Source organism: Pollicipes pollicipes, unplaced genomic scaffold (genome assembly GCF_011947565.3).
Source record: "Pollicipes pollicipes isolate AB1234 unplaced genomic scaffold, Ppol_2.1 Scaffold_3447;HRSCAF=4054_pilon_pilon_pilon, whole genome shotgun sequence".
Lineage (NCBI taxonomy): Eukaryota > Metazoa > Arthropoda > Thecostraca > Pollicipedomorpha > Pollicipedidae > Pollicipes > Pollicipes pollicipes.
Window position 1 is genome coordinate 22,144,182 of NW_023596297.1, and position 23,700 is coordinate 22,167,881.

A 23,700-nucleotide genomic window follows, 5' to 3' on the forward strand; every position below is an offset into this window, starting at 1 on the left:
GCTCCCGCGGCTCCTGTCAGGTACATGGCCTGGACCGCAGCCCCTGTCAGGCGCGGCGCCGCTCCCGCGGCCCCTGACAGGTACATTGCCTGGGCCGCAGCCGCTGTCAGGTGCGGCGCCGCTCCCGCAGCCCCTGACAGGTGCGTCACCTCTACTGTCGCTTCTGTCAGGTGCGGCACCGGAATTAAAAACTGATGAATTCCGAGACCTGTCCCAAAAACTGATTGGATTCCGGGAAAATTATTGAGTCACCCGGCATACCTATAGGCAGCCACATGACGTTGGTTTATTCATTAAAGTTGTACGAGGTGCGCGCAATTTAGCAACACGATGCAACTCTGCATGCGTCGCTATAAAAATCATTCGAGCCAAGTCGCGATTTTCAGCACACTCAACTATGTGCGACTGCGTTCTCGTGGGTGCATTGCCTTGCGAGCAAAATACGACTGGGTCGCAAAAAAATGTGTTCTAGGCACATTACATGCGCCCCAGTGCACCGATTTCCAATTAGTCATAATCAGGGCGAGGCAATCAGCATTTGAGCCCCGCGCCATATGTTCTCCGCTAGTTCGCTCTGCTTGCAGCCGAGTTAATTTGGCATGTTGTGTATGCGTCAGTTGACAGGTCACAAATGAGTCCATCTCCTTTCGTCAGCGCGCGGCTTAGCGAAAACGACCATTGATTAAGTCACATTAACGTGGCCGGTGCATCTCGATTTCCTCGCCTTTGAGTCGACCCTGGTCTAGCCCGGCTCGTCTGTTTTCCTCGCGGCGCCTCCAGCCTGTTTGTCTCACAGAAATCCAATTTATCGCGCTCTTCATTAAGATTTTCAGAGAAAGATCATTATTCAGAGCGTCGCTGGCGGCTCCCATCGGCGAGGCCGGCGCTTCCGTTCTGGCGGCCTGCACCCGGAGTGGCATTGCTCTAGCGGCTGCCTCGCGCTGTGGCAGAGGCCGCGTTTTTCGGAGATGTCACGTTTGACTGGCTTCGGGTGAACGCCGCACAGTGCAGAGGGCCATGCCAATGATACAAAGGATTTCTGAACGGCGGGGCGTCGGTTATAATATAACGAATCAGAAGCATACTGAGAATTGGTCTTTCTGAAATTGGCTCACTCATCCTCAGCTGGCTTTAGCAAGAGCGCACCCATTTCTTGATGCAATGTCGCGTTGCTGTCAACAGTTGAACATGAGGGAGAGACTGAAGAAGGCCAAGGCTGCTCCGGTCTCATTATTGGCAGAACGTTTAGTCTATCATTTTTATGGGCTATCAATGTTTTCATTTTTTGATATTATTGATATCTTATTTATTTTTCAGCCTGTCTCTATTAGTGATAATCACGGTCGTCAGCACCAGTGCAGTGAAACTAGTGCAATGGTCCCTACGGTAACGCGAAAAGAAAATTTATCGTGAACTAATGGATATGACCAAGACTAACACGGTATCACTACCCCCTCCGACGTGCTCCAATCCCGACCTTTTGCGAAAAGTCCACCGTCGAGATTTAAGACGAAGTGGACTGGCAGGAATGTAGGGCGTCAAGCTCTGGAGAGCCAATCAATTATTTAGTGGCAATACCACTCGGGCAACGGTGTCGTAGTGCCGGCGCCGGAGAAGGGTGTTATATAGGCCCTTTGGTCCTTGGGGGAGGCAGGGCCACTGGGCCCCTCTCTCATTGGTGATGTCCCTGATCTTTAACCTGCCCTGCCCACTCTTCCAGATGTTTACATGTTGTGGCTGATGCCACACCGGTGTTTACGAGTACATGCCAGCGGTAAATATCAAATCGCGCCGGCTAGCCCCCATACACCACCATAAAGCTGCTCTTCAAACTGACGCGCTGTAAGATATGATGGCGCGCGCCAACCTTCAAGCCATCGAGGAGACGCAAGGAGACGTGCGCCGCGTAGGCTGAGGCGCCTCAGTGTCTCGCATGTCACACCTGGAGGACGTCTGCACAGCACTTCGTCCTCCTGTCGGGCCGTCAGAGCAAACCGCCCCACACGTTATGAGCCGATGCTGCTCCATCGAGTCTGCCTGAAGGTGGAGTCGCCGGAGTCTGCCTGAAGGTGGAGTCACCGGCCGGTGTCACGTGACGCCGCTGCATGTAACGCTGGGCCGGTCGCTGACTGGCCCAGCCCGGGCCTGCTGTGACGGCCGGGGGAGGTGGTGATCATCTGACCCCACCCGGGGCGGCCGCCGCGGAGGTGGTGATCATCTGATCCCAGCCCGGGCGGCCGCCGGGAGGTGGTGATCATCTGACCCCAGCCGGGGCGGCCGCCGGGAGGTGGTGATCATCTGACCCAGCCCGGGCGGCCGCCGGGGAGGTGGTGATCATCTGACCCCAGCCCGGGGCGGCCGCCGGGAGGTGGTGATCATCTGACCCCAGCCCGGGGCGGCCGCCGGGGAGGTGGTGATCATGACCCCAGCCCGGGACGGCCGCCGGGGAGGTGTGATCATCTGACCCCAGCCCGGGACGGCCGCCGGGGAGGTGGTGATCATCTGATCCCAGCCCGGGCGGCCGCCGGGAGGTGGTGATCATCTGACCCCAGCCCGGGGCGGCCGCCGAGGGGGGTGGTGAAGCTGACCCCAGCCCGGGCGGCCGCCGCGGAGGTGGTGAGCTGACCCCAGCCCGGGGCGGCCGCCGCGGAGGTGGTGACCATCTGACCCCAGCCCGGCCGGCGGACGGCCGCCGCTGAGGTGGTGATCTGACCCCAGCCCGGGGCGGCCGCCGCGGAGGTGGTGATCATCTGACCCCAGCCCGGGGCGGCCGCCGCGGAGGTGGTGATCATCTGACCCCAGCCCGGCCGCGTGGCGGCCGCCGCGGAGGTGGTGATCGGCTGACCCCAGCCCGGGGCGGCCGCCGCTGAGGTGGTGACCAGCTGACCTGCCCGGGCCCGCTGTGACGGCCGCCGCGGAGGTGGTGACCGGCTGACCCCACCCCGGGGCGGCCGCCGCGGAGGTGGTGATCAGCTGATTGGTCACGTCTCTGCCCGCCAGATGTCCTACACGTACGAGTGGCGGTGCAGCTGCGACTCGGGCTGGTTCGGCGATGACTGCTCCCTGCCCCTAGAGAGCGACTGTGCCGATGACATCGACAACGACAAAGGTAGGCCGCTGTCCCACCGCCGACAGCCGGGCTCCGCTCAGGCCGGCTATTCTAGACTGAGCTGACTAGCTCAAAGCTTTGTGTCGCTGGAGGGCCAGCGCTGCCTCACGTCAGCTCATCTAAAGTTCAACTTAAAGGCGAAGGTCTAAATGATAGTGACAGCGTGATGAACCAGTACAGCATGCTTAAATAGGGCTTGCTCTCCTCATGCTCCCGTTTCTCTCTTCCTTGCCGCAGAAGCTCACACGCTGACACGTCGAATATTTCCGTAGCGACATGTCTGACAGTAGATGCGCGGTCACGCATCAGCGGTGATCTCGGCTGACGTAGGGAGGGAGCCGCTGACCTGACGGCGCGGCGCCGCCGACAGACGGCCTGCGCGACTGCGAAGACCCAGAGTGCTGCGGGACGCCGGCCTGCGCCGCCAGCCAGCTCTGCCTTAGCTCGCCCGACCCGGTGGAGGTGCTGCTGGGCAAGCACCCGCCCCGCATCACCGCCTCCTTCTTCGAGCGCAGCCAGTTCCTGATCGAGGAGGACAGCGTGCAGCGCTACGCCCGGAGCGAGGCCTTCAACCAGAGGTGGGTCTCGGGGCCCGGCGGCGAGCGTCGCCGTCGCCGCCGCCGGCGCCGGTCGGGCTGCGTGTCGGCGTCGACGGGCTCGCTTCCACCTCTCCCCTCCTCCGGTGTCATCGCTGGGATTGACAGTTAATGGAGGTGATGGTCGCAACTTAGGTGGCCTCGCAATACTTCCCACATGTGGGTAGGCAGCCCTGACAGTGCACACGGTGTTCTGGGGGAGGTAGGCCTGCGATGGAGTCTGCCACTTACAGGTTGTATTTCACCTGCGTGGCGATGACATCGGACCCTCCCTTGGTTTTGTCGGCTCACTCTGACAAGGTATGCTACTGGCTTTGATTATGTTGAAATATTTCTTAGTCATGTCATAAGTCAGAGGACGAAATGTTGTTTGAATCAAAGCGCTGCAAGACCGTTCACGTCAGGGCTGTCAGATAGGTCCCAATGAGAGGAAACAGAGACGGAGATGTGATCACAAGCTCCCGTAATCACATCCGCGTCTCTTCAAAGTACGCAATCCCCGCACTCCAGCTATATACCTCGCTACGTCATTACTTCCTCCCTCTGTACGGTGTACCCGGCACGTATGTGAGAAAGGAGCGTGCGCGCCGAACCTCGTGAGCTTCATTTTACCCAGCAGCGAACCGGGAGACCTGGGGGTCCCCACGGGGCTCGGTTAGGGTGTTGTCATCCGCCGGCGTTAGGACCGATTTGATGGCGGTGTTTACCACGTCGGGCGGTGGAAGTAATCGATGTGTTATCCTTTCCTTTGAGCTTACGATGTGTATTAAGCATTGGCCTTAACTGTCAGTAGCTCATGTTAGTAGACGTCACTGAATGTTATTATGATCCTTGCGGTCCCTTCGTGCCGTTACCATTAAAGTTCACATAACTGGCTTAAGTGACAACTGATAAGCGGGGTCCGTAGTTATATGGTGTCTAGAGTTGTAGCTTATGCTATATGTGCCTAAACAACCCTTTTTACAACTGTCCCTTCTTTGCGTGCGGCAGTCTTTTCTGGAAAAGCTTTAACGCCAGGTAAGTTTAAGGAGTACGAAGTTCCCAATGATGCTTTTCTACATGTCTTCTGCTCATCACATGGTTGTGTTTTGCTAGTCTTCTATGTCGCAGACAGCATCTAAAAACTTTTGAAGCTTCTTTATATTTGTGTACGCTAAGAGTGCCTTCCATCCTTTAAATGTACGCATTCATGCACATTATATTCGCTTGAACTTTTGTAATGGACAAATATGATGGGCTGCATTTCTAACGTTTCTTCGCACGGAATACAAACTAGGTGAACATCGCACCTGTGGCTATATCTGGCCAACGCTCGCATGCTGGTAAAACACGTAGTGGCATTTGAGTGTGATACCGTCTCCTCAGAGGTATGCACATTCCGTGATGCAATGTGAACTTTGCCTCGCGCATTATCAGCATGAGATCGGCGCTGTTGCTTGCATCGTTATAGTATGTCCGCTCTTACATAGCAGTGTCCGCTGTAATCTGTAAGGCTAGGCCGTATGCAAACTTGACTGCATCAGTGATCCATTAGTTTTGTTCATCATAGATCAAATCAACATAACAAGTGTCGAAAAATGGTTGTTGAGGACATCTTGATGATTTGCAAATGTCGCGTTTTTTCGTCTTTCGGGATAGTTTAATCGCCCCTTCCATAGCGTTAAGTCCTTTTTTTGGGAAGAAGGGGCGGTGTTATCATTATATCCGTCCGGATGTATATCCATCCGGAACTTATACCACTGTTTTGCAAAGACATTCTGAACACTCGCGTGGCGCGTGACAGCCGGGTGGCTGCGACTCTACCCTTCCTGTGGCCTTCTGAACCGTGACCCTTTGACCACCCGCTTGGCTCTCTGACCCGTTTTGGGACCCTCCGAGCTCCCATGAAACACTCGAAAGTCTCATGACCCCCGGACTACACCTTTGATGCCTGAACTTCCCTCGCAACATGTCGAGCTCTCCTGTGGCCATGTGGCCCTTCTGTGGCCCTGGTCAGGTGTGATCCTCTGACGGCTCCCGTGACGCGCTGACGGCTCTCGTGGCCCGCTACCGGATCCCGTGGCCCGCTGCCGGATCCCGTGACCCGCTGCCGGCTCCCGTAACCCTCTGCCGACTCCCGTGACCCGCTGACCTTGCCGGCCGTTGCAGTCGGGCGGCCGTGCTGCGAGGTCGGGTCATCACCGACGCCGGCTACGGCGTGCCGGGTGTGCGCGTCAGCTCGGAGAACCCCGCCGAGGGGTTCACGCTGACTCGGCGCCACGGCTGGTTCGACTTCCTGGTCAACGGCGGCGGCGCTGTGAAGCTCTGGTTCCGCCGCTCGCCGTTCCAGCCGGTCGAGCGCGTGCTGCACGTGCCCTGGAATGAGGTACGCGCTGGCCGGCCCGGCTGGCTGGGAGCTGTTGCTGTCCGCAGGCCCCGACTGGCTGGAGCCTGCTGCTGCCCACAGGCCGCAGCAGACCCGGCCCAGCAGGCCCCAGCAGCAGCAGGGCCCAGCCAGCCGGGGCCTACTGCTGCCCACAGGCCTCGCCAGTGTACACTCTGGCAATGGTCGCACGTAAAATTAATCACGTGGCAGATATCAATGAGGCTGGCAAAGTGCGGACGTTGGGCCATGCCTACTCACGTGCCTTTGTCGGCATCAAAGGTCACATTCTTGATCATGGCCAGGAATTCGAGTGTAAGCAAATCGATGCAGCAACGACATTTAACGCTTATTAGAAAAGGTACCGGCAGTGTACTGGTAAAGCTGCGTGTCTGGGAAACCAGAAATGCGGGGTTCAATTCCTGCGGTGCCCGCCCTTCCTGCCACGGTGAGAGGCAGGCGACGCCATACAACCTCAGCAGCTGAGTGCGTCGTAAAGCCCAAATGGCGGCGACGACGTTTATTAGAAAAAATGTCCACACCGTGTTTCACATAAGCACCTTGATATGTGCCTTTATCACAGCTGACGTTGTTGTCAACGTATTATTTCGTTCCTAGCCGAGTCGGACCCGGCTTACCGTCGGACACGTTATCGATGACGTCGGCTCTGATGTCACTATCTCTTCCGCTGGCAGATTGTCGTCATCGATGACGTGGCGCTGACGACCTTGGCCGCCTCCGCCGTCTACAGTGGCCAGCCCACCTGCGCCCACCACGACTACGACATCATGAAGCCTGTGGTGTTGGCCAGCTGGAAGCACGAGTTCCAGGGTGAGTGCGCTGCCGAAGATGTGGCGATCAGTCTCTGCCTGTTATGAAGCGTCACCGGGGGGGGGGGGGGGAAGGGGGCGTGAAATCCTCTCCACGCCCGGCCGAGTCGGCTGTGAAGCTCTCTGTATCTGTTGCCGGGGGTCAGGGGGACGGGTCGTTAGCGCCAACCCCTGCGTGTAGGAAAGCTGGCGGCGGCAGGTCTGCGTGCACCTCCGCAGGTGCCCGGTGCGGCAGGGGAAGGGCGCTCCCCACGGTCCGTGGGAGCCCATCAATGACAACCGCGGCGCGCCGGCAGGCGGCTGTCCCGGCGAATCGGCCGTGCTGGCCGAGTCGCAGGTGGTGCAGGAGTCGCTGCCGGTGCCGGCCACCGAGCTGCACCTGGTGTACCACTCGTCGCGCAGCCGCGGCTACCAGAGCACCATACAGCTGCAGCTGACGCCGGAGACGGTAGCGCCCTCCCTGCGTCTGGTCCACCTGCGCGTGCACCTGCAGGGCGAGCTGGTCAGCAAGACGTTCGAGGCCGAACCCAACATCAAGTACACCTACTCCTGGAACCGGCTCAACGTGTACAGGTGTGTGCGGGTGACGTGCATCCACGCATGCATGCGTGTGTCGTTTTGAGGAGCACAGGGTCACAGGATCAGCTATCTATTGTTGTGCATACTGTTTGTATTGTTGCACAACATATTTAGTATGGAAGTAAATCGTGCCATTTTGTCAGTACTGTAAGGCATCTTCCAAAGGAAACCTTGAACGCTATAAATGGGTGCAATGATGCAACGCGAATGGAAGACCGATACGTGATGCTTATGACATATCCACCAGAGGGTGCTTTTGTTTGAATCGATGGAGAAAAGATGGTAGCCTGTTCGCTTGCACGTATGTGCCGTAAAACGTCTTTTTGACGTCAGATGCCAGCAAAATAGAAGTGGTGGCGTTTGCACGATTATCTTCAAGTGCAAACGTACCTTAATCGGGTGTGTAGGGAGTACAAACTGGGGACGTTAACATGCGGTCGGGTGGGGATCAATTTGGCACCCCAAAGGTTTTTCCGGAATGGTTTCATAACGGTGTGGCGTAGCCGCGCCACATTTTGCATAGCTGTAGACAATTGACTGGCAGATTATCTGGTGTTAAAAGTTTGGAGATACCTTGTAAGGTCGCCGGCCTACGGCAGGTCAAAGTTAGTCCATGGATTCAGTGAAGTCAATTTCTAGGGAGTGGTTTAATCCGATGCAACAGCGAGGTTTTAGACGAAGTCACACATCTCTGAGATACTTTATTGGCAACACAAGAACTGAATGAACAACTTCCATTGACCTTGGGTCAGGGACAAAGGCCAGACTAAGGTTAATACCAACCCGTTTTTTTACTCTAGGGCTTGATGTATGGGGTAATTTCGGTGACCATTTCGAATTTATTAATAACAGGAACCGAATTGTCCACCTTTCATGGATTTCTTAAAGGTCCAAATAGGTCACTGACCTTAAATAACCCAAGTTGGCACTTTGTTTTGGAATATACTGCCTAGCACAATCTTTGTCGCTTAATCAAATGCAAAACTCAAAACAATTCTGCATTATTTTGGCCACCGTGACCTTCGAAAAAGGTCACTGACCCTCAGTGAGCATGTGACCTTTTGCTTCGAACAGCTGTCTGGGTTCTGGGGTAGCTTTGGACGCCAACCTGGAATTGAACTTGTTTAACGTTATTGATCCCGAAGGCCATGACCTAGTAACCCCAAAAATTGACCAGTGACCAAACGTACAGGCCAACACACCTTGTGAATTCCATGTCTCCCACTCTCTTAGATTCCGAGATCTCACGGGGTCAAATTGACCCCTCCACCCGAGCGAAGGGTATCCAACTGGACACCCGGGTGCGTGCTGGATAATTATCTGTAAGGATGTCATGTTGATACGCCACAGAGCGGCATGACGTAGAAGAACACATAACTGTAACTGCCTGCCTAGTCCAGTTAGCTGCACACTCATACACATCCCCGTCTGAAATGGCAGAATCACCAGATATGAACAGCCGAATGAGTTTCACCAGCCGCCTTCTACGTCCATTGAACAGACACAGACGCCTCGATGGTCCACTGATTTTCGGAGACGAGGCAAACCACCGCACGGATCGCGAGCGATTCTGAGACCGAGATTTGACTGCAGCTTTCCCAGAAATGAGCCGGCGCCGCGCGGCCGTGTAAACACGATGGCATGCTGGGGTGCGAGTCAACATTAGGAGCCACCAGCCGGCCGCCGACGGGCGCCGCCACGTGACCCGTCACCCGTCACGCCACGCGCAGCCGGCATTATTGATGAGCCGTGCCGGCATGCAGCCGCTGTCGCCCAGCTCTTCACGCTCGGATCCTCATGCAGCCGCTGTCGCCCAGCTCTTCGCGCTCGGATCCTCATGCAGCCGCTGTCGTCCAGTTCTTCACGCTCGGATCCTCATGCAGCCGCTGTCGCCCAGCTCTTCACGCTCGGATCCTCATGCAGCCGCTGTCGCCCAGCTCTTCACGCTCGGATCCTCATGCAGCCGCTGTCGTCCAGTTGTTCACGTTCGGATCCTCATGCAGTTCTGTCACCCAGGCCTTTACGTTCGGATCCTCATGCAGCCACTATCATCCAGTTGTTCATCTCTTTGCAGGAGGTCTGCTCAGTCAAGCGGTATTTCTCGAGGATAACATGCTTGATGTGTTCTAGAAGTCGATGGAGACTGTAACATCATGACAACTTACTTCACAAACGGTCATTAGCTGCCATTATAAGAATCGAGGCTGTCGCATGCATCGGTGCATATCATCTTCAAGGGGGGATACATGTTTTACTAGCCGCATCCGAATGGCTCCCCAATCACATCCACTTATACATAACACCACGATATATACATATATGCACTTAACATGTACATACTTAAGTCGATCCTGCTGACCTTAAGATTAAAAGCTAATTTGCCCTGTTTTAGTATGTACTATGTAACTCCATGTACGTTGTTTCGGCGAATCATGAAAAGATCATCGGTGGAATGTGCCGACGATATCCACTTTGATATGCCACATCGTGATGAATCCCAGATTTATTACCAGCAAACATGACATATGGAATCGCTCAGGCAGCACGGCACAGCACAAAACCGTGACATTCGTTGACGAGTCATCTATTCTGTGGTATGGTCGCCAAATGCCTTTGTCCGTCCGCACGCCCAGTGGCCGTGCATCACCACACCGAATGACGCAGCCCCTGGCTCCTGTCTGCTGTCGTGACGCCTGGTGTGTCCTCGCGTCTAGTGACACGTGCCGTCTGCGCCAACGCCCAGTGACCACTGTCTGCTATCCCCTATCTATTATCTCATTGTCTATCAGTGACGCGGACCTTCTGTTCCCACCTCCAGCAGCCCGTATTTTTTGTTCCCACGCCCAGCAGCCCGTATCTTGTCTCCTCACCCGTATATTCGCCCGTAGTTATCCATATACTCTGTCCCCACGCCCAGTGACCCGTGTTCTGTGCCCACACCCAGTGACCCGTGTCTTCTGTCCCCACACCCAGTGACCCGTGTCTTCCGTCCCCACACCCAGTGACCCGTGTCTTCTGTCCCCACACCCAGTGACCCGCGTCTTCTGTCCCCACACCCAGTGACCCGTGTCTTCCGTCCCCACAGCCAGGGACCCATGTCTTCCGTCCCCACACCCAGTGACCCGTGTCTTCCGTCCCCACACCCAGCGGTCCGTGTCTTGTCTACACAGCCAGTGACCCGTGTCTTGTCTACACAGCCGGTGACCCGTGTCTTGTCTACACAGCCAATGACCCTTGTCTTGTCTACACAGCCAGTGACCCGGTTCTTGTGCTTCCACAGCCAGCGCGTGTACGGCGTAACGACGGCGATCGTCCGCGTGGGGTACCAGTACGCCGACTGCTCCCAGGTCATCTGGGATACCCAGACCACCACCATAGCCGGCAGCGACATCAGCATCTCCGAGATAGGCGGCTGGAACCTGGACATTCACCACGCCTACAACATTCCAGAAGGCAAGTCGTCATGTCTGCACGCTGTCGGCGATGCTGCCTTCAGAACCTCCTGGTAGCTTCTTCATTTGGTTCTGCAGTTTATGGCAGAAATAGGCATTCAATGGCAGCGATCAATGTATTTTTGGCGCACATCTAAGTCATGATTAAAGCGGAACATAACGGTGGGAATGTTGAACGCCACGAGGTACCGCGTCTGTTCGGCCGATTTACCAGTTGGTGTTTCTGCGCTGCGTATCGACCACGTGCACCGTGCTTTCACTGCCAATCATATGTTTCATTTTACGTGCAAGTTGCTTGTCTGCAGGCGATGCCTTGTAATGTGCAGATTTTATTTGAGCCCACCGCCTCTACTTTTCATGATGCTCGTCTTGATGTGGCTTTTTGTATTTGTCTTGATTTCACCATCGACAAACTTATTCGAAGAAAGCCATTGGTGGGCGGGGCGTGTTCTGGCAGTGACGCTGATCCTAATCGCCTTTTATGTTGGTGTCGCAGTCTAAGGCCGCCTGGTAACAGCGAGGCGTCGCCTTGCTCCCGCCCTGATCAGGCCGGCCGCGTCTGCGGCGTCTGCCGGTCAGCACTCTCAGACCCCCTCCTTACCTCCCACCGGCGGCGGCCGAAACACTGCGGAAGACGCGGCACGAGCCTCAGTATCGGCGCTCACGTCCCACTGGCCGCCGGCAGGTATCCTCCAGAAGGGGGACGGCACGAACGTGCACCTGCGCCAGCGGCCGCAGCTGCTGCGTACGACCGTGGGCGGCAGTCACCAGCGCGAGATCGCCTGCCGCAGCTGCCAGGGCGCTGCGGGGCGCCAGCGGCTGCTGGCTGCCACGGCGCTGGCCGCCGCTGCCGACGGGTCGCTGTACATCGGCGACTTCAACCTGATCCGGCGCGTCACGCCCGCCGGCAGCGTCGAGACGGTGGCCGAGCTCAAGTGAGTGGCGCCTGCACGCCGCGGACTGGACCGAGGGGCGGGAGAGCCGGGCTGGCGGGGTCGACGCGGCTCAGGTGATGCAGTCACTGACGGAACAGCCTCTACGTCCAGGTCTGGTGTCATGTGGGGCTGGTGATGACGTTTGGACAGATTCGGGGATCGCTTGCGGTGGCGCCATCTAAGCCGCCAAAGAAGCATATGGAACTTTTGTCCGGACATGCGACTCTCGTTGATAGGACGGCATCGCCGTCGTGCAGTCTCGTATGGTGAAGAAGGACAGCTTCATAGTGTGCAGCTGCACCCCCGCTCCGAGTACCCAGAGCAAACGATGTACCCAGAGGCTGATGGCCGTCCGGGCTGGACGCCCTGACATTGGTCCACTCCCGCAGCTCGACGGGCGTGTCCTACCGGTACCACCTGGCGGTCAGCCCGCTAGATGGCGCCGTCTACGTGTCCGACCCAGAGTCGTACCAGATCCTGCGCGTGCGCCAACCTCACGCGCCAGCTAAACCCGCCGCCAACCTGGAGCCGGTGGTGGGCAACGGCGAGAGGTGTCCGCCCGGTGACGAGTTCGGCTGTGGCGACGGCGGTCGCGCGCGCCACGCCCGCCTCACGTACCCCAAAGGTAAGGCACCCCACCAGCAGGCGAGGGAGACCGCGCACCGGCCTGAGGTACTCGTGTGGTGGGTGACGCCACCACCGGGATCACCGCGGCTACCACGGCGATCGTCTGCCACGTTTGAGTGCTCCCACCATCGGACCCGGCGTCGGAAAGCTGAGCCGGTCAGATCGCCTGCAACACCTCTGCTGACGATGCAGTCGGCCGCCTATAATCACGCCTGTCTCCCTATCACCATCAGCATGTTGTGACCGTGTGTCTAGGGCCTCCGTTCCGCCGCCAGGTGTCGCGGTGAGGACGGACGACAGTCCGTTGCGAGGACGTGCCCAACGCGCCCGTGCCGCGCCGGGTATCAAGGTGGCGGCGGGCGGCGACCTGTTTTGAAAGCGTGTTTCCAGTGTCCCCGCGTGGCCGGCAGGTATCGTCGTGGGCGCGGACGGCAGCCTGTTCTTCGCGGACGGCACCAACATTCGCGTGGTGGACCCGTACCAGATCATCAGCACGCTGGTCGGCAACAGCATGCACAAGTCCCACTGGCGGCCGTTCCCGTGCATCGGCACGCTGAGCCAGGACCAGGTGCTGCTCCGCTGGCCCACTGAGCTGGCCGTCTCGCCGCTGGACGGCAGCCTGCACTTTATCGACGATCATATGGTACGCCCCTTTCTACTTTTGGATGAGTGGGGAACGTGGCGCATGTCGTCAGACAGTTATTGTAGGGCGCCAGTGACTTAAAAGGTCACATTAACGTTCAGGAGCCATAGTTTGACCGGGATTTGAACCCGGGCCCCCACGTGGAAGCCGAGGGTCCTAACCTCTCGGCTATTAAGCACACACATATGGTACGTCCGCTGACTCCGTGTGGAGTGGCCGGCCGTGGTGGTCTGCTCGGGATAGGTTTTATGCGAACGGGGCTTGTGCTCAGTTATGCCAGTTGCCTTTGCTGTGAGATGTAGGTGATAGGTTGTTCAAAGGTCTGTAACTTCGTCACGAGCGAGACGTTAAGGAGGTGGGAATCACGAAGTTTTTGGACGTGTTTTCTCATGCAAATCCACAGGCGTATTGTTAAGTTTGGCGACGGTTTGGGGACGACCCACTCCCGTTATGGAGTTCATGCCTTGACCTCCTGAGCGCTGTTGTGTCTACCCTAACATACGGCGATGTTTTTGCGTGTTATGAGTCAGATCAACGTGAATAGGCAGCCCATGGAATCGATAATCCCTCATGCCACCAATGTGACATAACCATGCGTCAAACAGATCACCTCAGGTGAGTGAGCTGGCCTTGTCATGTTCTGTACTGAGGACCAAACGTCCAGGACTCGTCCCTCCAGGCCATCGGGAAGTGACTACGCTGGCCTGAGTGTATCATGGCGACCTCTCCACAGCGTTGGCCGGCGTCGTCCTCGTCGTCCTCGAAGACGTCGTCCAGAAGACGTCCTCGAACCTAGACCACTGACCGCCCCGCGGCGGCGCCGGCAGGTGTCGCGTCCTCGGGCCCAGACCACTGACCGCCGGCGGGGGCGCCGGCAGAGGTCGCGTCCTCGGGCCCAGACCACTGAACCGCCCGCGGTGGCGTCGGCAGAGGTCGCTTCCTCGGGCTCAGACCACTGACCGCCGGCGGGGGCGCCGGCAGAGGTCACGTCCTCGGACCCAGACCACTGACCGCCCGCGGCGGCGTCGGCAGGTGTCGCGTCCTCGGGCCCCAGACCACTGACCGTCCGCGGGGGGCGTCGGCAGAGGTCGCGTCCTCGGACCCCAGGCCACTGACCGCCCCTTCGGGGGCGCCGGCAGATGTCGCGTCCTCGGACCCAGGCCACTGACCGCCCCGCGGCGGCGGCGGCAGGCGTCGCTTCCTCGGACCCAGGCCACTGACTACCCCGCGGCGGCGTCGGCAGAGGTCGCGTCCTCGGGCCCAGGCCACTGACCGCCCCTGGGCGGCGGCGGCAGGTGTCGCGTCCTCGGGCCCAGGCCACTGACCGCCCCGGGGCGACGTTGGCAGGCGTCGCGTCCTCGAACCTAGACCAGTGACCGCCCGCGGCGGCGCCGGCAGGTGTTCCAGCTGACGGCCGACTACCGGGTGCGGCTGGTGGCCGGCAAGCCGCTGCAGTGTCCGTCGCGGCGGCAGCGCAGCCCGCCGCAGCTGGCCGCCCAGTCGACGCTCGTCTCGCCGCAGAGTCTGGCCTTCTCGCCCCAGGGCGACCTGTACGTGGCCGAGAGCGACAGCCAGCGTGTGAACCGCGTGCGCGTCATCCAGACGGACGGCACGATTCAGGGCTGGCCGGCGCCGAGTCCAAGTGCAACTGCCGCGAGGACGACTGCAGGTGAGGGCGGTGCCGGCCGCGCGCCGACTACCGGGGGTCTGTTGTGGCCTGTGGGGCTCTACCGCAGTTGAGGGCGGTGTCAGCCGCGCGGACCACCGGGCGGGGGGGGGGGGTGCTGTGACCTATGGGGCTCAAATAATTGGATGGAGCGCGTGCGATGGGGTACCATCACCGCGGTTCGTTAGTAGTCCACCGCACGTGGTGGTTCGTTGAATCGCATTAACTGCTCTTATTGGTTTCGTGGATGTCTGCTTCACTAACCTGCTGTGCTGTTACTTCTAAAGGCTCTGTAGGTTTATAGTGGGAGCCGAAGTATTCGAGGATTATTTCAGATATGACCTGCCACGTGTTGTGCTCTGCGAGGCTTACCGCAGTTCCCGATCACTGGAACCTGCCCTGGAGCCTAGAGCTTCACTGGCCCTGCTCGGTGCGGCATCACCACAGGTCACACCTTATGGAATCATCACTGGCACTACGGTGTTCATCCCGCGAGACCTCCAGAGCCGCGAACAGCAGCCGCACCTTGAACTCTCCGCCCCGCCGCAGGTGCTTTGACGAGGACCACGTGCTGGCGGCTGACGCGCTGCTGGGCGGAATCGCGGCGCTGGCCGTCACGCCCGACGGTGCCGTCCACATCTCGGACCAGGCCAACCACCGGATCCGCACGGTGTCGGCGCCGCTGCCCGTCCCGGACCGGCGCGGCAGCTACCACATCCACGCGCCCGACGACGGCCATACCTACGTCTTCAACCGGTTCGGCCAGCACACGGAGACGCGCAACATGGTGACGCGGCACACGCTGTACAAGTTCACGTACAACCTGAACGCCAGCAACGGCCGGCTGAGCTCGGTCACCGACGCCATCGGCAACAAGGTCTCCTTCCTGCGCGACTACTCGTACCAGGTGAGGCCGGCGGCGGGCGGCGGAGTGGCCGACCTCAACGCCCCGCGCCGTCCCAGCCGCCCGACGACGTCGGAGGCGTAGCGGCCGTGCGGGCAGGCGGTCTGGTTTGAGAAGTTCGACACGCGCCTTCTGGGGCTCAGCCACGCATTGCGCTGGAAGAGATTGGAGGGGGATTCCGTTTCCAGCACGCTTCAATTGTTATTTATGAAAAGGGCGTGCTGCTTTGTTTGAATGAACACCACTGTATAGGGGTACAGCAGCAATGAATCGTTCGGATGAGCGCTAAGGATCCCAAAGGATGCTTGCTGACTGACCAAACGCAGGTGGGGAGAGACCTTTAGGTCTTCGAACCATCGCAGTGAGTGAGCCGTGACCTCCAGGTGACCTCGATCGACAACCCTCGGGTCAGAAGTGCAGAGGTGATCATGTCTCCGAGCAGCGGGCAGCTTGCAGCAGTTCATCACCCCCCGACCGCTTCAACACCAGCTTCGAGTACCTGGACACCTCGGGTAGGTGCTGGCAGCACCGCGATGATGAGAACTCGCTTTCAACCCAATCTCCAATTCCACGCTTTTGAAGAGGAGTGGTCGCCTGCTGCCCTAGGCCGTACGCTGCGGTGTGTGGCGCCATAATCACCGCGAACCCTTCTCATTCAGTGTGGAACAAGCGCGCGCTCCTGTCCCCAGCCGCGGATAGCCATTGTTCTCTGAATCCCGCTCGTCCTCTTTCCATGTCGCGTGCACTGTGGAGCGGAGCCCTGCCCCGGCGCAGCAAGCGCCGGTGCTGACCCCTGCCCCCCGGCGCAGCGAGCGCCGGTGCTGACCCTGCCTTCGGTACCGCGAGCGCCGGTACTGACCCCCTGCCATCCCGGTGGCCGCGAGCCGCCGGTGCTGACCCCTGCCCCCGGTGCCGCGAGAGCCGGTGCTGACCCCTGATGGCCGCCGAAGGACTGATGGGCGCCCGGTACGACGCTGCCGGCCGCAGCACGACCTACGACTACGACCAGTACGGCAGGCTGATCGGTCCACGTGACACCCCACGGGTCACGTGCTGCGGCTGAGCTTTGATCTGAGCAAGCAGGGGCGCGTCGGTTGTAGTCACCCGGGACGGCAAGGCGGCCGAGAGTCTGCTCATCCAGCGGAGCACCGTCACCATGGTGAACGGTGCGTCCCGCTGTGGCAACGACGCCGCGCTCACCGGCGCGCGCCGAGCTGTCTCTCGCTTGAGCTGTCACTCGCTCGCGGCGCCTGGAGTTCACACCGAGCTGTCTCTCGCTCGAGCTGTCTGAGCTCTCTCGCTCCCGGCGCCTGGAGTTCACGCGCCGAAGTACAAATACTTTGGTTTGAGTGACCCTAAACATCTCTTTATGAGATACGTCAAGAGAACCGCTTGGAAATATGATATGGGCTCAGAGGATGGAAAAGGTTTGCGAGGACGTGGAGTGTTCTTTTTCTCACCCCCTGACTCCGTCTTCCCCCGGTCGTCGCCCTGCCGAGCCTCCAGTGCGCCCCTGACCTCACCGCGACCGGCCGCAGGCTCCGGCACCTGGGTGACCTCGGTGTCGGCTGGCGGTGACCTGGAGCACGTGACGCCCTGGGGTCACGCCACGCTGACGGACGTGGTGACCTATCCGGCGTTGGGCGGCGAGCCGCCGGCGCAGGCGCGCCGCCTGCTGGCGCCCGGCTCGCAGCGGCTCGAGGTGGCCGGAGACCCGGTCAACAGGTTCGAGTGGCTCTACTTCACCGAGAAGCAGGCGCGCGGCCGCGGCAGGAGGATCCACCAAGGTGAGCGGTCGATGGCGCTCTGCGCCGCCCGGGCTGAGTGGAGACCGGTGCTGGAGCGGGGCCGGCGAGTCGTGAAGCGGGCTGGTGTGGTCCGCTTCTGGTGCCGGCCGGCCCGCTGGTGCCACGACTGCACCAGCTGCCCGCTGTTTGCGAAAACCGACAGAATAACATTGTTGAGCTAACCATGCTTGCTAAACTGTAGTTACCCTCGCTAGATGGGTTGATGTGGAGCTACCCTCGCTCGATTGATGAGCAGATTGCCGGTGGCCGGGTAATAGTAGCCAACGCCTTGGTCAAGCAATCTAACGCGTCTGTAAGTAGTGCAGCATTGCTGCCTCAGCACTGCCAGCTGCTCTCATCATTTATTTGGTCGAAAGCGCACTCAGCCCAGTGACTACTGCGCGCGAGTTTATAGGTCTAACATCATGCTGACGCTGACAATGACAATGACGCGCCTGCAGAAACGGCGGCTGTGCGAACTGGAACTTTGTCCAATACCCTCCGCTCTGAATGGGCCGTTCACAGTGCTATTTATCATACCGTTTTCAGGTGGGGCGAAACCTGAAGGTGAACGGCGACATTCAGCTGACTCTGGAGTATGACGTGGCGTCGTCGCGCCAGTCGGTGCGCACGCGCAATGACATCACCATTCTGGACATCAGCTACGATCAGCTGGGTCGGCCGACGGCCTGGCGTGCGCACGGATACTTCCTCGGTGAGTGGTGTGATGGCCTCAAATGGTTTGCGACGTTGATAAATTTTCACTCCTGCAGACCTATATTTGGCCTTTGTTGACGTATAACCTCGGCTGATGTGTAGCGTGTCCTGCCCCACAGATGTGGAGCTCGAGTATGACCAGTTCGGCCGTCTGAGGAAGTGGAAGAGAGGCGGCCGGACCGAGTCGTACCGCTACGACCGCGTTGGCCGTCTAACGACCGTCACCGGCCCCGACGGCTCCAAGCTGCAATACCGGTTCAGCCAGCCGACCAGCACCCAGGTCAGACCCGCACCCGAACCTGCAGTACCCAGGCCAGACACGAACTCTCAGCATCCAGGCCAGATCTACACCGCAGCACCCAGGTCAGACCAAACAACCTCACACAGGTCAGACCTAACAACCTCACATAGGTCAGGCCCGCATCACAGCATTCTGGCAAGACACGCATTTACAGAATCAGTCATACCCGAGCCACATATAACACCCGAGTCAAACCCGGTCAGATTCGATCATATGACACCTAGGACTGACCTGCAGCGCGCGGGTCAGACCCACACCCATAGCAGAGGGCTCGCACAGTAAACGGACCGGCTCACACAGGAACTGGCCTGCCTTTCGAGGAACTGCTCACACCGCAGACTGGGAGACCTGGCCAGACTAAGTAGACTAACAACTGGCCGAGCTAAGACACAGATTGACCTAAAACTAGATGATACTAAGTAGACTACTAAACTAGACTAAAACTGACGACACTACGATCTATTGAAATGAAGTGGACCCACCAAAATCTCGAACAATCAGCCAGACTAATTACCAGAGAAACTAAAACCACCAGAAGCAGGTAAGACCAGCTCACAGAGCTCAGAGTACATACGGGTACCGTCGTTTGACGTAACATTCAGCATCCGGACGCTAGCAGCGAAATCAGATCAAATCTACATGTCTGATGGCGCGTATTTTAAGGAAGAATTAAAGGCACGTGGGCATCGCAAACGTGTGACCAAAAGTGCTGCTTTCAGCTAAATGTGTTGTCGTCAGCAGCGAATATACAAACCCCGGATCATTCCCATGATTGGAATTATGCAGAATGCAGAGCTTGCGGAGCGCCAGGAACGCGCTGCGATTGCCTTACGTCGATATCCGGTGCTGATGGAACCGGCAGGTGTGAGCAATCATCGCCGTCGTCGCTAGAAAGCGGGCTGATAAAAGGTCGAGCCTGGCCTCTGTGACCGGACAGCCGTGATCGCTGGTAATGGTGTCAGCCCCGCGGCGCTCGGTAACCGAGTTAGCCAGATGCGAGTGGTGGGCCGCCGAAGCCGCCGAAGCATCGCCGGCGTCTCGGCCTGACGTGTGACGCACGCTCGCCGAAAAACCAGCCGCACGGCGCGTCACCAAAGCCGGAAACGATCGCCAGAGTTTGCGCGGGATACGTCCCTTCTGTTACGAAACGGAACTCACCGTATTTCTGAAATCCGTGTCAGGAAAGCGCGGCGCTGGGCCATCTCGCTGTCCGGTAGCAGTCGGCGCTGGTGAAGCGGCGTGACGTGACGTGACGTGACGTGACGTGACGCGATGTTGCAGCCGTCGGCGGTGGTGATGCCGGGCGGCGGCGAGTACCAGCTGCAGCTGGGTGCCGCCGGTGCCGTGGAGGCGGTGACGGTGCCAGGCGGCGGCCGGCACGCCTGGTCCGTTCAGACCGGGCTCGGCCTCATGCAGCTCACCTACTCGTGGCCCGGCTCCGAGCAGCCCTATACCTTGCTGCTCAACGACAGGCTGCAGGTGGGTCTCCGACGGGGGCGTGCAGTCAGAGGGCCGCTACCGCGCCACTCACTCCCTCGCCACCCGCTCCCGCGCCACTCACTCCCGCGCCACCCGCCCCAGCGCCACTCCCTCTCGCGCCACCCGCTCCCGCGCCACCCGCCTCCGCGCCACTCGCTCCCGCGCCACCCGCTCCCGCGCCACTCACTCCCGCGCCACCCGCTCCCGCGCCACTCCCTCTCGCTCCACCCGCTCCCGCGCCACCCGCTCCCGCGCCACCCGCGCTCGCACCACCCGCGCCCGCGCCACCCGCTCCCGCGCCACTCACTCTCGCGCCACTCCCTCTCGCGCCACTCACTCCCGTGCCACCCGCTCCCGCGCCACTCACTCCCGCGCCACTCACTCCCGCGCCACTCACTCCCGCGCCACCCGCTCCCGCGCCACCGGCTCCCGCGCCACTCACTCCCGCGCCACTCGCTCCCGCGCCAATCGCTCCCGCGCCACTCGCTCCCGCACCACTCCCTCCCGCGCCACTCACTCCCGCGCCACTCACTCCCGCGCCACTCGCTCCCGCGCCACCCGCTCCCGCGCCACCCGCTCCTGCGCCACTCACTCCCGCGCCACTCACTCCCGCGCCACTCGCTCCCGCGCCACCCGCTCCCGCGCCACCCGCTCCCGCGCCACTCACTCCCGCGCCAATCGCTCCCGCACCACTCGCTCCCGCGCCACTCGCTCCAGCGCCACCCGCGCTCGCACCACCCGCGCCTGCGCCTCAGGCTGGCTGGACAGTCTTTGTGTGCCGGCACAGTCTCGTATGCACTCTCCCCTGGCCTGTTGGCGTCCTGCATTTCTGTTGTCACTCCTGAGTCCGTGACCCATCACACCTTTCTTGTACCGCTACGTTCGGTATAACACACCAGCCCTGGCCGGTGTTCGTGAGCCGGGATGTGTGTAGTGTGTGTGTGGTTGTATCCCCGGACCCCAGTCCTGACCCCAGCAGGTGGCATGGCACCTCGGACCTGACCTACACCTAACGGGTGTTTGAAGACCCCATACCTGACATGCGTTCTGACGGGAGTTTGAGCACCCCCATACCTGATCGGTGTTCTGACGGGAGTTTGAGGACTCCACACCTGACCTGTGACCCGCAACCCGGCAGGTGGTGGAGCGTCGCCTGCCGGACGGTCGGCGGACGCTGTACCAGCACGACAGCGCCGGCCGCCTGCAGCAGGCCGTCTGGGGCACGGGCGACCTGCTGCTGCGCTACCAGGCCGACGGCGCCGCGCTACAGGCCGTCAGCGCGCAGGACGCCGGCTTCGACGCCGTCACCGAGTTCAGGCTGCACGCCGGCCTGCGCAAGAAGGAGGACAACAAGTTCCAGCGCGGCGACGACTTCCACAGCACCAAGTTCAAGTACCAGTACGACGGCAACGCGCGACTACGCAAGGCGAGTGCTGGCGCCGCGCTCCCGGCTCAGCCTTCAGCTCATGTATCGGCCCAGTGCTCGGTGGCTGGGCGTTTCAGGCGTTTTCGTGTCGAATGCAGGCTCTTGCGGGCGGCGAGCGCGGCACAGGACCATTACGGCGTCCACTCGCGCCGGTCGCTGGGTCATCACGGACCCAGCCGTGATCGCAGTTCTGGGGACACCTCTCATCATGGCTGGTGTGATAAAAGCGCCCAATGGTAGCGGACGTGGGGGTCCGACACACGAACGGCCTGCTAACCCGCCTGTCGTCGCCGCGTCCGCAGATCAACGTGGAGGTGGGCAACACGGAGCTGTCGCCGATCGTGCTGCGCTACTCATCCACGCAGGGCACGCTGGAGCAGGTGGACGACCTCAAGATGTACTACAGCCACCCCAACCGCTCGGTCGTGCACGACGGCGACAAGTCCTTCAGCAAGGTCACCATGATGAGCGGCTTCAACGAGCCGGAGCTCACCGTGCTCAACCTCCACGGCTACGACGTGTTCCGGCTGGAAACGGTCTACGACAAGGCGGGCCGCATCAGCCGCGAAACGGCCGCCGTCGGCAACAACGTGGTGCGCATGCGCTTCAACTACACGGCCGACGGCCGGCTGGCGGCGGCGGAGGCGCACGAGAGCTGGACGTACGAGTACGGCGCCGGCGGCAACGTGCGGCGCGTCACCACGCGGCAGGGCTCGGTCGACCGGCAGTACGACGCGTCCGACCGCATGACACGCTACGGGGACGTTGACGACATGCGCTACGACGCCAACGGCTTCCTGGCGCAAGCTGACGGCCGGCGCATGACGTACGACGCGCGCGGCCGGCTGACGCAGGTGGTGGACGCCGCCGGCCGCCAGGTGGGCTACGTGTACGACTGGCTGGGCCGCCTGGCGGCGCGGCGCACCTCCGACGGCCAGGTGGTGCAGTACCTGTACGCCGACCCGTACCACCCGCGCCGGCTCAGCCACGCGCACCGGCCGGCGCAGGGCCGCACCGACACCTACCTCTACTGCCACCGCGGCCACCTGCTGGCCGTGCAGAGCGCGGGCCAGCGCCACTACGTGGCGGCCGACACGCGTGGCACGCCGCTGGCCGTCTTCAACACGCACCGGAGCGTGGTGAAGGAGATGCGGCGGGATCCGTGGGGCCACGTGATCCGCGACACGAACGCCGGCCTGCCCCTCGACGTCGACCTGTTCGGCTGGGTGCGTGACCTCGAGCTGGGCCTGCTGTTCGACCCGGCGGGCCGCGTGTACGAGCCGCGCCTGCAGCAGTACCTGACGCCCGGCTGGGAGGCGGCGCTGGCGCGGCTCCACCAGCCCGAGGCGCTGCACCTGTACCGCTTCATGGACAACGACCCGGTGAACGGGGCCACCCGCCACCCGCCGCCCTCAGGTGGGTGTCAGGCTGGCGCTGCTGCCCCTTCCCAGCCCCACCCCACCCTCTCCGACCCGGGCTAGGGATCGGTGGCACGCTTCGGTATTTTGTGACAGTAATTTCACATTGTGGATGCTGGACTTCAGCTAACTAAGTGTATGCCAGGGGCTTTGCAGCTGAGTGTATGTCAGGGCCTTTGCAGCTGAGTGTATGTCAGGGCCTTCGCAGCAGCCTGCCGCACACATCATCATCGTGGCGTGCACACGGCTTGTGATGCTGCTCGCGGAGCTCATGCCATCCGGACGGGCATGCCAAGCCCTCCTCCGGTGGCCCACACCGCGCGCATGCATCCTCACGTGACTTGAGCCCAGCATACTTTTCGGAGACGATTCAGCTTCAGGAGGCGGTGAATTGGGACTACCCTAAGCGCAGTCAGACGTGTGAAGTGCCGGATAGAGTATGAATCAACCCCAGTTTCAATCTAATTTGTATGGAATCACGCTAGAGCGGATTGCCTCCAACTTTTGTCGCAAGTTGCAATCGGTGTTGAATCAACCAAGCCGTTTGGTTGACTTAAATGAAAAGGTAATACGGCGTTCTGATAGCGTCACCGCTACAGATATGTTCACCACATCGAACAGTCGAAACTGGCCTGTCGAAATGCATGTGCCGTGTAGGCTCACCTGGAGCTACACAATGACTGATCACACAAATCACAAATACGCGAAGAAATACCACAAACATCTAAAGGACACACCCATTGCAAAGTTGCGTCATAGTTCTTTAAGCCGAAATCTTAGAGTCGACTCAAGGCTGCGCTGTCCTGATCGGGCTGCGAGTCGAACCCCCCCCCCCCCCGCTGCGACTCGCCGTCGGAGTCGACCCGGCC

At 60.1% G+C, this 23,700-nt stretch overlaps 1 protein-coding gene across 1 annotated transcript in view; it reads left to right on the plus strand.

Annotated features, from left to right (window-relative positions):
- The window catches only part of LOC119092291 (teneurin-m-like), a gene marked incomplete at its 5' end in the record, with an annotated part of 49,715 nt that continues 26,015 nt past the window's right edge, over positions 1 to 23,700 (plus strand). The window contains 25 exon segments of the mRNA XM_037215262.1: positions 1 to 20; positions 3,001 to 3,109; positions 3,480 to 3,687; positions 4,696 to 4,722; positions 5,854 to 6,070; positions 6,763 to 6,898; positions 7,194 to 7,470; positions 10,757 to 10,929; positions 11,614 to 11,863; positions 12,253 to 12,488; positions 12,901 to 13,133; positions 14,532 to 14,751; positions 14,754 to 14,802; positions 15,349 to 15,706; positions 16,087 to 16,117; positions 16,654 to 16,724; positions 16,727 to 16,780; positions 16,782 to 16,869; positions 17,242 to 17,490; positions 17,952 to 17,962; positions 18,040 to 18,205; positions 18,327 to 18,487; positions 19,790 to 19,987; positions 21,126 to 21,413; positions 21,716 to 22,829. Coding sequence (XP_037071157.1) covers positions 1 to 20; positions 3,001 to 3,109; positions 3,480 to 3,687; positions 4,696 to 4,722; positions 5,854 to 6,070; positions 6,763 to 6,898; positions 7,194 to 7,470; positions 10,757 to 10,929; positions 11,614 to 11,863; positions 12,253 to 12,488; positions 12,901 to 13,133; positions 14,532 to 14,751; positions 14,754 to 14,802; positions 15,349 to 15,706; positions 16,087 to 16,117; positions 16,654 to 16,724; positions 16,727 to 16,780; positions 16,782 to 16,869; positions 17,242 to 17,490; positions 17,952 to 17,962; positions 18,040 to 18,205; positions 18,327 to 18,487; positions 19,790 to 19,987; positions 21,126 to 21,413; positions 21,716 to 22,829 — 4,944 coding nt within the window.